Source organism: Prunus avium, chromosome 7 (assembly GCF_965620075.1).
Source record: "Prunus avium chromosome 7, drPruAviu1.hap1.1, whole genome shotgun sequence".
Taxonomy (NCBI): Eukaryota; Viridiplantae; Streptophyta; class Magnoliopsida; order Rosales; family Rosaceae; genus Prunus; species Prunus avium.
This window is the reverse complement of record NC_142290.1, coordinates 28812490-28826106: the sequence shown is the minus strand read 5'-3', so window position 1 is coordinate 28826106 and position 13617 is coordinate 28812490. Positions and strand designations below refer to the sequence as shown.

Here is a 13617-nt window from a genome sequence, read left to right as displayed (position 1 = left end):
TCCGGCCGAAGAAAGAAAAACCTCATTATGTTGTTAGAGTCCCGGAATCGCATACAAGTTTGCCACTTCCATCTGGGATGAATTGTTTTTTTTATGCGATCCATCTGGGATGATTGTAGCATACAAGCTTCCCCCGCTCTGTAATCAAGGCTACCTTTCCTTGTAAGCTGGGGTTGATTTAAGATGTACGGTGGTGATATTAGTGCATCTCTTTCTCTTATCAAGAGATGTTTTATTGGCCAAAACTTAGGTACAGGAATTCTGCGTCAACATTTTAACTCGGCATAAGAGATGGGATTGGGTTTCTTTTGGCACATGTTCTAAAAACAGAGGTGAAGCAATTGTTTTGGAATAATGTGTAATGTTCCCGCGTAAATGCCCCAATGCAAAAGGCTCTGCTTTTCACTATTGGAGCTAGGCCTGGGCACGGTTCGGGTCGGATTGAATTTTGAGTGACCCGTGGGCCGAACCGAGTAAAATATCGGTTCTCGGGTTGGATCGGATCCATATCAAAAGCCGAAAATGGGCCGAACCAGCTAACCCGATAGGCTCAGGTTCGGTTCAGGCTTTTTGGTCGGTTTTGGGCTTTAGCCCACTACTAGTTATTTTTAAGCCCAAATAATCTTTAGTTCAGTATTAACTGGCCCAAATCATTTTTTTCTACTCTTTTTTTTTTTTTTTGTGAATATATTTTTCTACTCTTTCAATTTTCAAATGCTGAACTCATTCAAATTATAAATAATACACCCACACAAATAATAAAGCAAGAAATCCAAATTATAACGATTACAACCCATGACAAAAAAAAATAACAAATATCCCTTCAAAACATCAGCATCCATCCATCCAAAAGTTTTGACAAAGCAAGCTGCATTCATCTGTCCAAAAATACACTTGTATCAGTCAACAATCAATCACCAAACATATAATTTCAGTAAAAATAGAAATAAATTTTTTGCTTATCTTCAAAACCATTCAAAGTTTAACAAATGAATATGCCAAAAATCATGAACTACTCCTGAACAAGAAACAGATAAACAACAAAATTATATAACCTCATATTAGAGCTTTATAAAAGCAAACATAGGCACCAGAAGAAAATTATCATCTATCTTTAACTAATGGCCTCTCCACTGTGATGACAAATATGAACAATCTGAAGACCATGAACATCACTACAGTGCATGTATATTTAATATACAATCCAAAACATACAGCTCTCACATATGCAAAACCAAAACTTAAGATCCACACATACAATCGAAAACCCAATACAAAATTGACAAGAAAAGGTAGGGGTGGGCATAAAAAAAACATTAAAAAAAACAAAAATAAATATGGCATCTGCAAGAAAGCAACTTTACCCCAACTAAGGTCATAAAATTAGACAAAACAGACGAAAATGAACTCAGGAAATTAGAGAGGAGCTGACTGGAAAGCAGCTGTGTTGTAGGGTAGAGGTTTTTTTGTTTTTTGTTCTTTCTTTTTTTGGTGGCCCCCTTGGCCATTGTGTTCTGTGTTCGTTCTTTCCTTTTTGAATGATAAAGTTTCTTTTCAAAAAAAAAAAATCAATGGTGAGAAGAAGTGAATATGAATTATGAAAAAAAGATGTCTACTTCAGATCTGAAATTAAAAGAAAACACAGTATAGTTAAAAGAAGAAGAAGAAAGAGGAACTTACCAAAGCCAAAGCCAAAGCCATGGGGGGACATGAGCTGCTTGTTGGCCATGATAATTCCCACAGAGCTCACAATATTCATGCCCCACGCTCCTACATCAGACCATAACTAAAAGTCTCATAAGATGCAAACTAAGAAAGAAACACAAAACTACATAAATAATAGACCTACCATGGTAGTCAAGTTCTTGTTTTGTTCTTCCAGATCTGCTTGAGAGATGTTTATATTAGGTTAGGGAGACGATAGAGCTAGGGAGACGATAGATCTGCTTGTTTTGTTCTTTGAGAGATGGAGAGCGGCGAAAAAAATTAATTGAGATGGAGGCTGGCTGCTAGTTAGGTCAAGAGGAGATGTTTATATTAGGTTAGAGTAATCTAGTGCAAGCAAGCGCACGGTACAAGCACATTTTAGGCAATAATATCATGCCATGTGTCAAATTTATATATAATTAAATAATAGGCGGTTCGGTTCAGGTCCACCGGTTCAAAAAAATTTGGAACCGAGGGCCGAACCGTTGACTTTGGTTCGGGTCAGGTCCAACGTTGACTTTTTTGGTTTGGTCAAAAAAACCTTATTTTTCGATCCAGTTTGGTTTGGTTCGGTCGGTTCATTCGGTTCATCGATTTTTATGCCCACCCCTAATTGGAGCCTTGTATGCTGCTCACAATGCGGTATGTGGAATTTAAAGATTGTGCTAAAAGATGGAGCTTGTTTGATCCTCAAAAAGCAACAAGAAATTGCGAACCGCCTTTTTACTTATAAGCTAGGTAGGCTACACGAGCATCAGAAATTGTGGCGCGACGCTCTCAATTTCATCAGGAGGAATATTTCTATGTTACATAGTTTCATGTAGTCACTTCCATTAGGAAAATTATTGGGGATTCATTATTATACCCAATATAACAAAGAGGCTTTTAATTTCTTATAAATTACAAAACATCCATCGATTTCTTAAAAGAAGCTCAACCTCAAAATCTCATAAAAAACCCAAAACAATCAATAGGGCATTAAACTAATTTAATAATCAAAATTAAATTCAATAGGGCCAACTGTCATTTTTTTTATTTTCTGAGTTTGTTTATAAAAATTAAATGGTGTAGGATTTATCTATATCATTAGTGTTAAGAATGGGTATATGATTAAATATCTCTAAAATATCTGTCCACAAAATTTTCAGAGGCATGGCATGCGTATCTGTAACCTAATTGCAAGCACACTGTGCTAACTCACACCAGCCACATCTTATGATTATAAAAGTAGCAGAAGGAAAAACCACGCTTTGTAAAGCACAGAGCAAAAGAGCCGCCAATATTACAGGATGAACTTGAATATACGGTGTTCGGATCCAAAAATAGAAAATAAAAGGAAAGTACAGAGTACAGAGTGAAAATGCTGTCCAGAAATTTGCTGCAGCATAAACCACACCAGAAACATGATGCCTCTTTAAACTAGAAGAAATAGTTTCAGAGGTGCAAACTGCAGCAAGCATGTAATTCCGGGAAACTACAGCAAGTTACTCACTTGCATTTGCACGACCAACCATGTTGAGCATATGACGGTCCTCCTTAAATCTCTCCAATACAGAACCTTTTCTGCCATCATGTTTTTCTTCGTCTGCTACTTTAGTAACCACTCCCCAGCATTCTATCACTTCTGGGTATATTTGGTTGGTCTTGGAGAGGCAAGGGGAACCAAATGTGGTACAGGAGAAAGTGTGCCCCTGATCTAAGGTGGCCGAAAGGAAAAGGCCAAAGTGATTCACTTTTCCTCCAAAACCGATACCATTTGGGATGCTTGCTGAACTGAAATTCACAGCACACTGCCAGTACACAAAATAACATGTTCTTTACAAAATAATAAAGCAATTCATGGTCCATAGAAACTAACTTATTTACAAAGCTGAACCTCTGTTACAATGTGATGCAGTTCAGTTCATGACTCTAAAACTTGGAGGCAACTAAGAAACCAAAGGCATTCCTCATCCAAATGGATAAACATAATGAAGAGAAATATATGGTGTTTTCTCTATTTCAGAGCAGTATAACTTATAAGATCAAGTAGCAACTCACCCACTGTAGGTTAGTGTTTGCTCCAGTAGGCCTGAATATAGATGCCGTGGGATACAATTGGAAAAGAAATGACTTCAAATCTCCATAGAAATCACCATGCCTCTCCCATGGCTGCGAAGCATAAGCTCCATATACATAACCTTTTTTGTCCTTGATAATGAGTACAGTCGGCCCCTTATCCTTTCTGCAGTTCATTGAACAATTACTCATTCCAGCCCAAATTAGTTGCAGCAACCGACAAGACTGAAATTAAAATAGGAAAAGCTTTTAGCACTCTATCTTAATATGGGAAAAAGGCCAAGTATAAGCATTTAACAGAGCATTGCCATGGTCCTTATACATGATTTGAGGAGTGAACATAGGCTTTAGAGTCCCCTTCAATTCACATTCCACACATTCTAAACCAGAAAAGGTTATATTATTTAGGACTTTTGCTCATGTACTATCCAAGAAGGCACCAATTAACTCTCCCCCTTAAACTCTAAAAGTAAACCTACAATAGCCAATGCTACCACAGTGGTTGTGGCCCTCCCCCTTCCCCACTGCTTGGCACCCATCCATGTTCATGCCAATGCGGGGTTTCTTTCCTCCCAATGTAACCAAAAAAAAATGTATACCTACAACTCTAAAGCCTATGTTCACTCTCAGAACAGTGATAAAATCACAACACTGCAAGGACATATTCAACTCAACAGACAAAAGAATATAATTTGATTAAGTGATTCAAAAAAGAAATAAAAGTATTAAGAGTATAAGAAAGATACTCACGATACGTTGCCCAAAAATGTGCTAAAGCTCAGACCATTTACAGAACTATGGTATAAAAGTTTCCATTCCTCCAGATCATGCTGCGGAAGGATTCCTCCTATATGCCAAGCATACACCTTCTTTAATAGAATCATATTCGGATCGATGTTTTCCAAATGCAATAATCGAGGAACCTGAGAACCTGGTCTTCCTACAAGGAAAGGTAATTTCAAAAATTATGGTACAAGGAAAGGTAATTTCAAAAATTATGGAAGGGCAAAACAAACTTCAGATTCTCCCAAACTATTTGGGAAAACACTTTAGAATGCAAAACCAACAAATAAAACAAATGGTAAGCCAGAGGATACAAATGAAGGAATTTGAGCAGACCACCTTGATTAGGCGGTATCAATAAGCTTCCAAGGAACTTCCTGACAGATGGGAGAAGAGTACACCAAGTTCTGAAATCTTCAAAAGACAAGCTTTCTTCGGCATGTCCTTCGTCATGCTTAGCGAACTTTGCAGCATTAAGAAATATATTCACAGTCTCGTGATGTGCACTTGATCCATGTTCGGAGTTGTCCATATTGAAGATGTTGTCAAGCATTGCAACCAGAACACATTCCAGATCAGACCTGAATTTAAATTCTTAATATCATATACATAAAAGGAACAGAAAGACTGGTATTTTCTTAATGCATTTATAACTAGGAATCACCAAATTCTTCCATCCTTTCAGCAGCCACAGTAACAAGTAAAACCAAGTCATGCAATATATATATATATATATATATATATATATATATATATATATATATATACAGAAATTCTCTTATGCGGACATCCGGACGTTATTATCGTGCGGACGCAGTGTATTTTGTACTACCCCTCTCTGTTTTCCTGCCTGTTTACAATAGGATCCGCACGATAATAACGTGCGGACATCCGGATAAGAGAATAACTGTATATATATATATATATATATATATATATCTCATGTTATCTGTTATTTCTAAGAACTTCAGATCATTGCAATGGCTACTTGCATATTTCTGTTCAACAAACCGGAACAAATATGATACTTCAAAACTCACTAAAACTCAACAACATCAACTAAACTACTTGACACGCAACAACTGATTATGTAAAATAAGACAGGATAAGATCAAATCAAATACTTCTATAAATTACAATCAAAACATAAAACCAACTGCCTTAGAGTATAAAACTATATCCTATCATTCTCGCTACACTATCGTACGTAAAAGATCGAATTCTACCTCCCCACAATGCCATCCCCGGATACGTCTAATAACTGATGTATGAATTCTTCAATCTCATCTTTTGTTCCCTTCTCATAAATCCCCTGCAACACACACAAGGAAGCAAAAAGAGCAAGTGGGCAGATGAAAAAACTAAACAATACCAGATATATACAGCAAATTCACAAGTTTTTTCTTTCAAGTAAATTACTTTGGCAATAACGAGGTCTTCGAAGGTGAGTTTTTGGTCTTTGCGTTGCTGGGTAACTAAGTCGAACATCCTATCTCCAAGAGGACCACGAAGTCCAAAATAATTCTGTGAAGGCATAAAGCTACGTCTAATTAGAGAGGAAATATCATATCACAACAAAATAATTGAAATTCACGGAAATTGAGAGAGCAGCAGTGAAGCAAAATGACCTTAAAAACTGAGGGAGAGACGTATGGACCGTTGCTCTGAGATTGAGCAGCCAGGGACGCGTGCAGGGACTTGAGAGCTTCGAGTTCCGTATGAGAAAAAGCTCTGCAATCATTTCAAAATCAATCAATTCCCTGTCTTTGTTTGCCAAAGTGTGTGTATACAATTACAGAGAGAGAAACCTGGAGGAGGAAGCAAAGCGAGGATCTCCGTGAGATGAAGGTGACTGAGAGTTGCCCATTTTTCTGTTTTCCGTCTTCACTCTGCACTCTGCAATACGAAAAATCTAGATTGACATTTATACTTTTTCGTGGAAAATTTCCAATTAGGTGCTTGTACTTCGCGCTATTTTAGAATTCACCTAATTCTTTTTGCTAATTACATATGTTATAGGAAGTTTGGGATTGGGAAAAAACGAAATCAACTTTTTCTTTTTGTTGTTTAATTTATTTTTTATTATATGGGAGGGAGATTCAAACTTTTAAGACATCGTCCAACCAACTCTTCAAACTCACAAGTTTGATTTTTTCTAACTTATTCAAAATTTATATTACAATAGTCTTACACTTGACAAGAAAGTGAATATTCATTTCAAAACTTTGATTTTCTTAACTTATGTAATTTGTGAATGATTACATACCTAAAATTTAAGTTTGCTAATAATTATATGTAATAATCGTGTGTTCAATACATGCATTGTAATGTTTATATGATCACTAATTTTCCTCAATTTTTTATGTCACATTCCCTTTAAAATGATAATAATTTTAACTGGATACGACTTTCAAAACTATTTTGTATAGCTAGTGTGGATCAATCAAATAGAGAATATTAAAAAAAAATTAATGGCAAGGATATGATTAGAGAACTAAAATATGGATAAAGAAGAATAAATAAAGTCATGCGGTTGGGGTGTTAATTATGAGAATCAAAGCTCTGAGGTGCTAAAGGTGAAATATTTACAAACTTCAAGGAGCGAATTGCAGTAATGAAGATGCTAAAGTTAAACACAACTGAAGTGGAAAACAACTTTACTAGAAAATTAGCAGAAATATAATTCAGAACAGAAGTTTTAGAGAACAACGCCTTATACTCAGAGGCCCAACCAAAAAGATCGAAACTTTATTAGAGCAAAAGCCTTGTGTGTTTCTCTTCAAGACTTGAACAGTTCAACAACAACTGAGATATGCCCTTCTTCTTCAGCCCAGATCTGTAAGTTCCATGCTTTTTTGCCTTAACCTCATTTGCCTCTTTCTCTTCAATATATTTTGCTCTTCTACTGATTTCCTTTAGTATTTATTAGTAGTGTCTTAGATTGGGGGTCGTGTTTGGTTGGTGAGAAAATGTAGGAAACAGAAAATTAACCAGAAAGTTACTCTTTTTAGTGTGTGTTTCTTGAATTCCATTTTAGCACTTTTTTTGTTCTTCAAAATTTTAGTACTAGATATTGCTATATTTTTTGTGCTATTGAGTATTAATGGTAAGGTATTTGAAAATTTTCCACTCTTTTTCTTTGTGGGTTGTATTCTCGGCAACTGAAAAGAGGGGAGCTTGCTGAAGCATTGAGATGATCAAGAAAGGAAGGCTTTTAATATTTTATTTTTTTAGTTTTCATGCTCCCGTGGAAGAAAGAACCCCTTTTTGAATGATCCATTGAAAAGAGAAATTGAAATCTTTAACGACTGATTGCAGTCACTTAATTGTAGAAGATAATTAGTACTTGTAAAAAGATAACTAAAGATTAAGTTTGTTGCTAATGTTTTTAGGATAAAACCGAACTACAGAATGAGAACATACCTTCTTCTTCTTAAAAAGAAAGTAAAATAAAATGTGAACATAATGGTGTAGTTTCTTTTGGCAAACCTGACAACTTAGCCTATGTTAGATACAAAATTAATTGCTTATTCTTGTTTGTAAATTGTGAGTTGCCTCTCTTTTCCTTTTGGCATTTTTAGCTTAATATCAATATGCTAATCTGTTAAATGTATAACAGATTCAGTGAGTGCTGCTTGTGACAATGTCAAGACCATGGGTACTGGTTTGTCTGCTCCTGTTAATTGTGTTTACCTCACAGTTTGAATGGAAGCAATATGGGAATGATGAACCAAGTCCAAGCACTTCCAAGAAACATCAATATATATCTGAAAGGGAAGAAGCTGTGAAAGAAAAAGTGAGTGCTTATATATGACTTCTTTTCTTTGCCTAGCATAACCCTATCGTGTGTTTGTTTTTGAATTGGAAATCTATGGTTCTTTACGTTTACAAGTTTTAGTTTGAAAGAAATCTCAATGTATTTTTCAATTATTTAGGGTTGTTAACTTCAGGCAATGTAACAAATTTCAGTAATCAATAGGCTATTCTGGTATTTGAATTTGTAACTTTATGCCATATAAGATCTATGGGATTGAGACATTGGTTATCAACATGCCTGAGTTTTGGACACTTAGGGAGTATTGTTGTTGTCAAAACAAAAGATCTGTGGGATTGCCTGAGTTTTAAAGAGCTCAATTACATCCATAACCTTATTAAATTACCAAATCAGAAAGCTCTTTTGAGTTATGGGTTTGCGGTCTTCTTGTTGCTTCAGTCAGGTCTCAGGTACTAATAGCAGTTAATTAGAACAAAATCACATGTTCACATTGCCCTGTTTACGTCATGATACCCTTGCTTTGATTCTTTTCCAGAGAAAGTAAACTTTCAAAGGCAATACATGAATTATCTGGATAGGAATCCTTTATTTGATGCTCTGTGACCCATAACAATGCGGTTTCCTCCGTTAATGGCCTCTGCAGTGTTTGCCCATTCCTCTAAACTACTGGTCTTTGATTTCTCAGGTTGGGCTTTAGAATTGTTTAGAGAAGGAAAGATGCAGAATTATATACCTTTTGAAATTGCAAAACTATCTTGAATTGTGCTTCTTAATTTAATAGTTCTCATCTTTGTTTGACCTAGTTTCCTTCTATTGAGAATGCTTCTCCATTTCCACAACTTTGTCTAGGTTCACATCTCACCAATTGAGAGATAGAGAGGGAGGGAGGGACACCGAATGAGGGAGAAAACTAAAATGTTTTGTTTTCCTTTCTCATGGAATATAGTTTCAAACACCAAAGACAATAGGAAGAACTTTGTGAGTATTCACCCAGTTGTTGTAAACTAAGGGTGCTAGAGGCAGCATAGTGAAGGCATCTTGATGCAGGACGCATATGACCTAAATTTATTAGTTTCCTAATGTATTTGTTAGTTTCCTAGATTCTCTAGTTTTCCTAATTCTAGTAGGATTTCTACTTTTCCAGATTTCCAGATTTCTAGTTTTAAGTTTCCTATTTTATTTGGGTTAGGATTTCTGTTTAAGCAAGGGATTTTTATCCTATTATGTCTAGGTTTTAGTTTGCTATAAATACCCCCATGTAGTTCTTTAAAATTCAGATTTGGATATTGAGTAAACCTTCTCTTAAAACTATGTGATTTCTGTCCTTCCTTCTCGGTTCTCTGATTTCGGTCCTTTCTTTCGTCCCTTCGATCTATATTTCTTCTTCTCGATCTCTTATATTCTTCTCTGTTCTATTGTTTGAGTGCATAATCTAATACCTACAGGCTGTACTGCATCACATCTGCATGACCCAACATGACTTATTGCATTAGGCCCTTTTTGAATCTTGTTAAGTACTTCAAAGGCAAGTTTCAAATGGGACATTCTTAGTTTTTCTTGGTGTACACATTTTACTACTTATGAGTTATGACATCTCAATTTCCCACAACTCAAGTGTCTCTAGTTTCCTGCTAGGGGTTCAGGTACCGAAACATCACCTTATACTCCTTTCTGTCTCTTGCCATGTATTCTCATGAAGAAAACAAATTCCGGAAAATTCTAATCACTGGGTTTACTTTGTCGTCTGGGGTTATTCCCTTATTCTTTTTTTCTCTCTCTGTGAGTATATATTTAGGATATAGTTTTTATAATGGCTTCATCTTCTAAAGAGTTAACACCTATTTACTACATCTTTACTCTCCAATTTGGCAACTTTAACCAGAATTTTAGGATCAAGTTTATATATGATAGAGAAATTAATTAATTGTAGTGCCCTTCAGCTTGATCCCCTTCTCCATATGCTTTCACTCTAATGCACAAAGCATGTATGTGTGTGCTTGTAAACCCCATTTACTATTTAGATATGTAATTAACCTGGCGTGGATGAATGAAATAGCAACAAGTGTATTGTTTTAATTCAGTTTCTTCTAATTGAAAGAGCAGCAATTTTGCAACTTTAGTACCTGTGGTGATATATTGGCCTAATTCCATAATTTTTGGTAGACTACAACTTAAACCTGGTAGATATGTTCATTAATCTCATTGACTCTCAACTTTACGGCAGATTATCCTCTCTCAAGAGAAAAATATACAGAAACTTAGTGAGCTTGTGCGGAGTCTTCGGGAACAATTGCTACAATGTAGAGGTGAAAATGAGATTGTCAATGGCACTGCAGCCCCTTTGACTGAACTTCTTTCTGAGCTTGAAAGGCATCCACTTTTGGAGGATTAGTCAGAGATCATATGCGTTAAACATCAGTATGTTTGTATCTTTAAGTAGGAGAATCCAAATTCTTTCTTATTGCTTAGCTTAATGTGAAACTACACCCGCTTAGAAGGTGAATTGCAAAGTGCAGTATCAAAACAGTTTTCTTTTGCCAGTATGTTATGAATATATAAAGTTAATATGTTTTACTTTTTTGCCTTTCCCGTCAATATACGTCTTCTGCCGTAGTCACTGGTAGTAATTTGATTTGGTGTCTGATGTCTTGGTAAAATGGTGAATCAATAGTATGGTGTTGTTCGAATCTTGGTGATATTGCTTATGGTATGGTGGTCAGAAGTGAAAACCAAGTTTCATTTTTTGGAGTAAAATAACCAATAAATGCAGAGAATATATATTGGAAAAGCATCATGTTATTACTTAACACCAATTACTTCAACATCCTAACATCAAACAGAGGGAATCTCAGTTTACAAGTAATTTCAACTTGCATCAAATGGGGGGAATCTCATGTTGCAAGTAATTTCAATGTTACACAGAGAGAGTTTCCTATATGCCAAATGTGGGGATTGTTTATCATCATAGTGAACCTTTTCAATAGTTGTGCCGAGTGTTATGAACACTCTTTATTAGCTTTACCCTTTTATATTCTCATCAAAGTTTCCTTCTCAATATAAAACTGCTAAAGAGAAAAAGTACAAATGGGAAGTGTGAAGTTGACTCAGGAAAATTCCTTGCAGCCCTCATCTCAAGTTTATTGTTTGATGTCCTTCAAATTTTTCATGAACCAACCTTGTTGAGATTAATGTTAGGATTTAGTTTTTGGATGAATAGATATGGTTGCATAACGACTCAGGAGCCTGATGAAGTGTAGGCACACGATCATGTTAGAATCCTAAGCTTCTAAGAGGGAAATGTGAGAAATCATTCAAGCAAATCCTAGTTTTGTAAAAGAACTTGAAAAGGCAAACAATTATGGCGGATTGATTACTTTCTTTTCTCTCTTTTTTCTTTCTAAATTTAAGAGAAAGAAGAGGGAGTTAAGATTTGAACTTTTGGGGGCCAAAACATAAAACATAAGCATAAGAACTATGAGGCAACTTCAAAACTAATTGGTGTTATTTAGTACAGAGGGAAAAAGACTCAAAAAAGAGATGCAATCCATAGACAATAATTGTTAAACGAGACATAAGATCCTGTAGAATCTTGTTTCTCTTGCCCAAATCTCTATCAGTAACTAAACAGGTACAGATAATAATTGTGATCTGAAGTTTACAATGTCTGACACTTCAAATTATGGTTCTGTGAAGAGGCATTAAAATGTGACAGGGTTTTAACTTTCTAGTACCTTTTCTGGAAACACCATGATAATGGTGCTTGCAATTCTCTCTCTTACCTACTTCTGCTTTCCATCTCCTTCACATCTCTATGATCATACTTATTGTGTTCTTGTCCATTGTTACAGTTGTATTTTGTTGTACCTATGAAGATTCAAGGATGATTATTTAATTCCCTCTCTGTATCTCGATGTAATTCATCAACCCGTCTTCTTTACTAGTTGTACCGTGAAAATGGTCCCAATTTCTCACTAGTTGGTGATAAAACTTTAGCATGAGGCCCTTATCTGCTGCTGATTCAATTTGTGTAGTTTGTACATTTGGTAGGAGGGTAGGTCATTTCTAAATCGACTTTGTCTGGACACATTCTAGCTGTTCCCCGACCCGAAGTGTATAATACATAGTTGCTTGATGCAATGTGGACAGTTGCTGTGGTAGGATTGTGAAGTGAGATCATGCTATTAACACCCTAACTTCCAAACTTAGCCTGATTGTTGTAGTTGAAGTTAGGACAGGCAAGTTTTATAGGGCAGTTTATCGCACATTCAACCTCTGGCAAAGCAGTAAATAAACCGAGTCAAGTACTATTAGGGTTTTAAGAAACTGACTGACTGTAATATGAAAGTTAACTGTATCGAACCTATTTACAAACCTAACGTTAGAGGTACAAACCTGACCACAATCATAGGTCAAAAGGGCTTTGCTAGCAGGTGCAGTTAAGTCTCGAGGTATTTGGGTACTGCAGGTTGTTTAAATTTGAATTTAAGTTTATACGTTTGACATATATCAGAAGTCAGAACCTACATTCATAGTTCGGGACCTTACAAATCAATCTTAATCTTTTGATTTCTTGGCAAGTGGGAGTTAATACCTTCCTCAAAATAGAAAGAAGACTTGTTTTAGGAAAAAAAAAAAAAAAAAAAAAAAGACACAGTTAATACCATCTGTCACATGCAGAATTAAGAGCACACCACTAAGTTCTATTCTATTGAAGCTTTAACATCCCATAAAACTTCATTCAAGCTTTAAAATCCATCAAAGTTTCATAAGCATTTCCTTAATTTTAGATCAAATGAGATAGACAGATAAGTAATCAAGAGCTTTTAGAGTGATCTCTCAGATGCTTAATTTTATTGAAATCAAGTTTTCAAAATCCTGAAGTTTTCTAGAATGAAACTTGGTTATTTTACTCCAAAAAATGAAACTTGGTTTTCACTTCTGACCACCAGAACATAAGCAATATAACCAAGATTCGAACAACACCATACTATTGATTCACCAATTTACCAAGACATCACACAACAAATCAAATTACTACCAGTGACTGCAACATAAGACGTATATTGATGGGAAAAGAGTGGAGCGCACATAACACTATCTATATGTTTTACTTTTTTGCCTTTCCCGTCAATATACATCTTTTGCCGCAGTCAATGGTAGTAATTTGATTTGGTGTGTGATGTCTTGGTAAAATGGTGAATCAATAGTATGGTGTTGTTCGAATCTTGGTGATATTGCTTATGGTATGGTGGTTGTGGGAGTGCTTTTCGTCCCACAAGAATATTCGTCAAAGA

General features: G+C 35.6%; 2 protein-coding genes and 1 long non-coding RNA gene across 4 annotated transcripts; 1 reads left to right on the top strand and 2 right to left on the bottom strand.

The window, feature by feature from the left end:
* Positions 1 to 707: 707 nt before the first annotated feature.
* On the bottom strand, positions 708 to 2023 carry LOC110761546 (uncharacterized). 2 transcript variants are annotated; one of them, XR_015825862.1, is made up of 3 exons: positions 1850 to 2023; positions 1681 to 1786; positions 708 to 878 (listed from the first exon to the last, which is right to left on the bottom strand). It is a non-coding gene; the product is annotated as an uncharacterized LOC110761546 (long non-coding RNA). The 2 variants fall into 2 exon arrangements; XR_002527397.2 differs by having other exon boundaries at positions 1681 to 1770.
* Positions 2024 to 2935: 912 nt separating this feature from the next.
* On the bottom strand, positions 2936 to 6515 carry LOC110761682 (TLD-domain containing nucleolar protein). The gene is made up of 8 exons (XM_021964229.2): positions 6357 to 6515; positions 6177 to 6279; positions 5968 to 6072; positions 5775 to 5860; positions 4888 to 5129; positions 4516 to 4705; positions 3748 to 3931; positions 2936 to 3497 (listed from the first exon to the last, which is right to left on the bottom strand). Exons 1-8 carry the CDS (start codon positions 6413 to 6415, stop codon positions 3192 to 3194), a joined length of 1275 nt encoding a protein of 424 aa, XP_021819921.1. The 5' UTR covers positions 6416 to 6515; the 3' UTR covers positions 2936 to 3191.
* Positions 6516 to 7210: 695 nt separating this feature from the next.
* LOC110761093 (uncharacterized) lies at positions 7211 to 10918 on the top strand. Its single transcript, XM_088255859.1, has 3 exons — positions 7211 to 7386; positions 8168 to 8344; positions 10548 to 10918. The coding sequence occupies exons 2-3, from the start codon at positions 8192 to 8194 to the stop codon at positions 10713 to 10715; spliced, it is 321 nt and encodes a 106-aa protein (XP_088111985.1). The 5' UTR covers positions 7211 to 7386; positions 8168 to 8191; the 3' UTR covers positions 10716 to 10918.
* The last annotated feature ends 2699 nt before the right edge of the window (positions 10919 to 13617 follow it).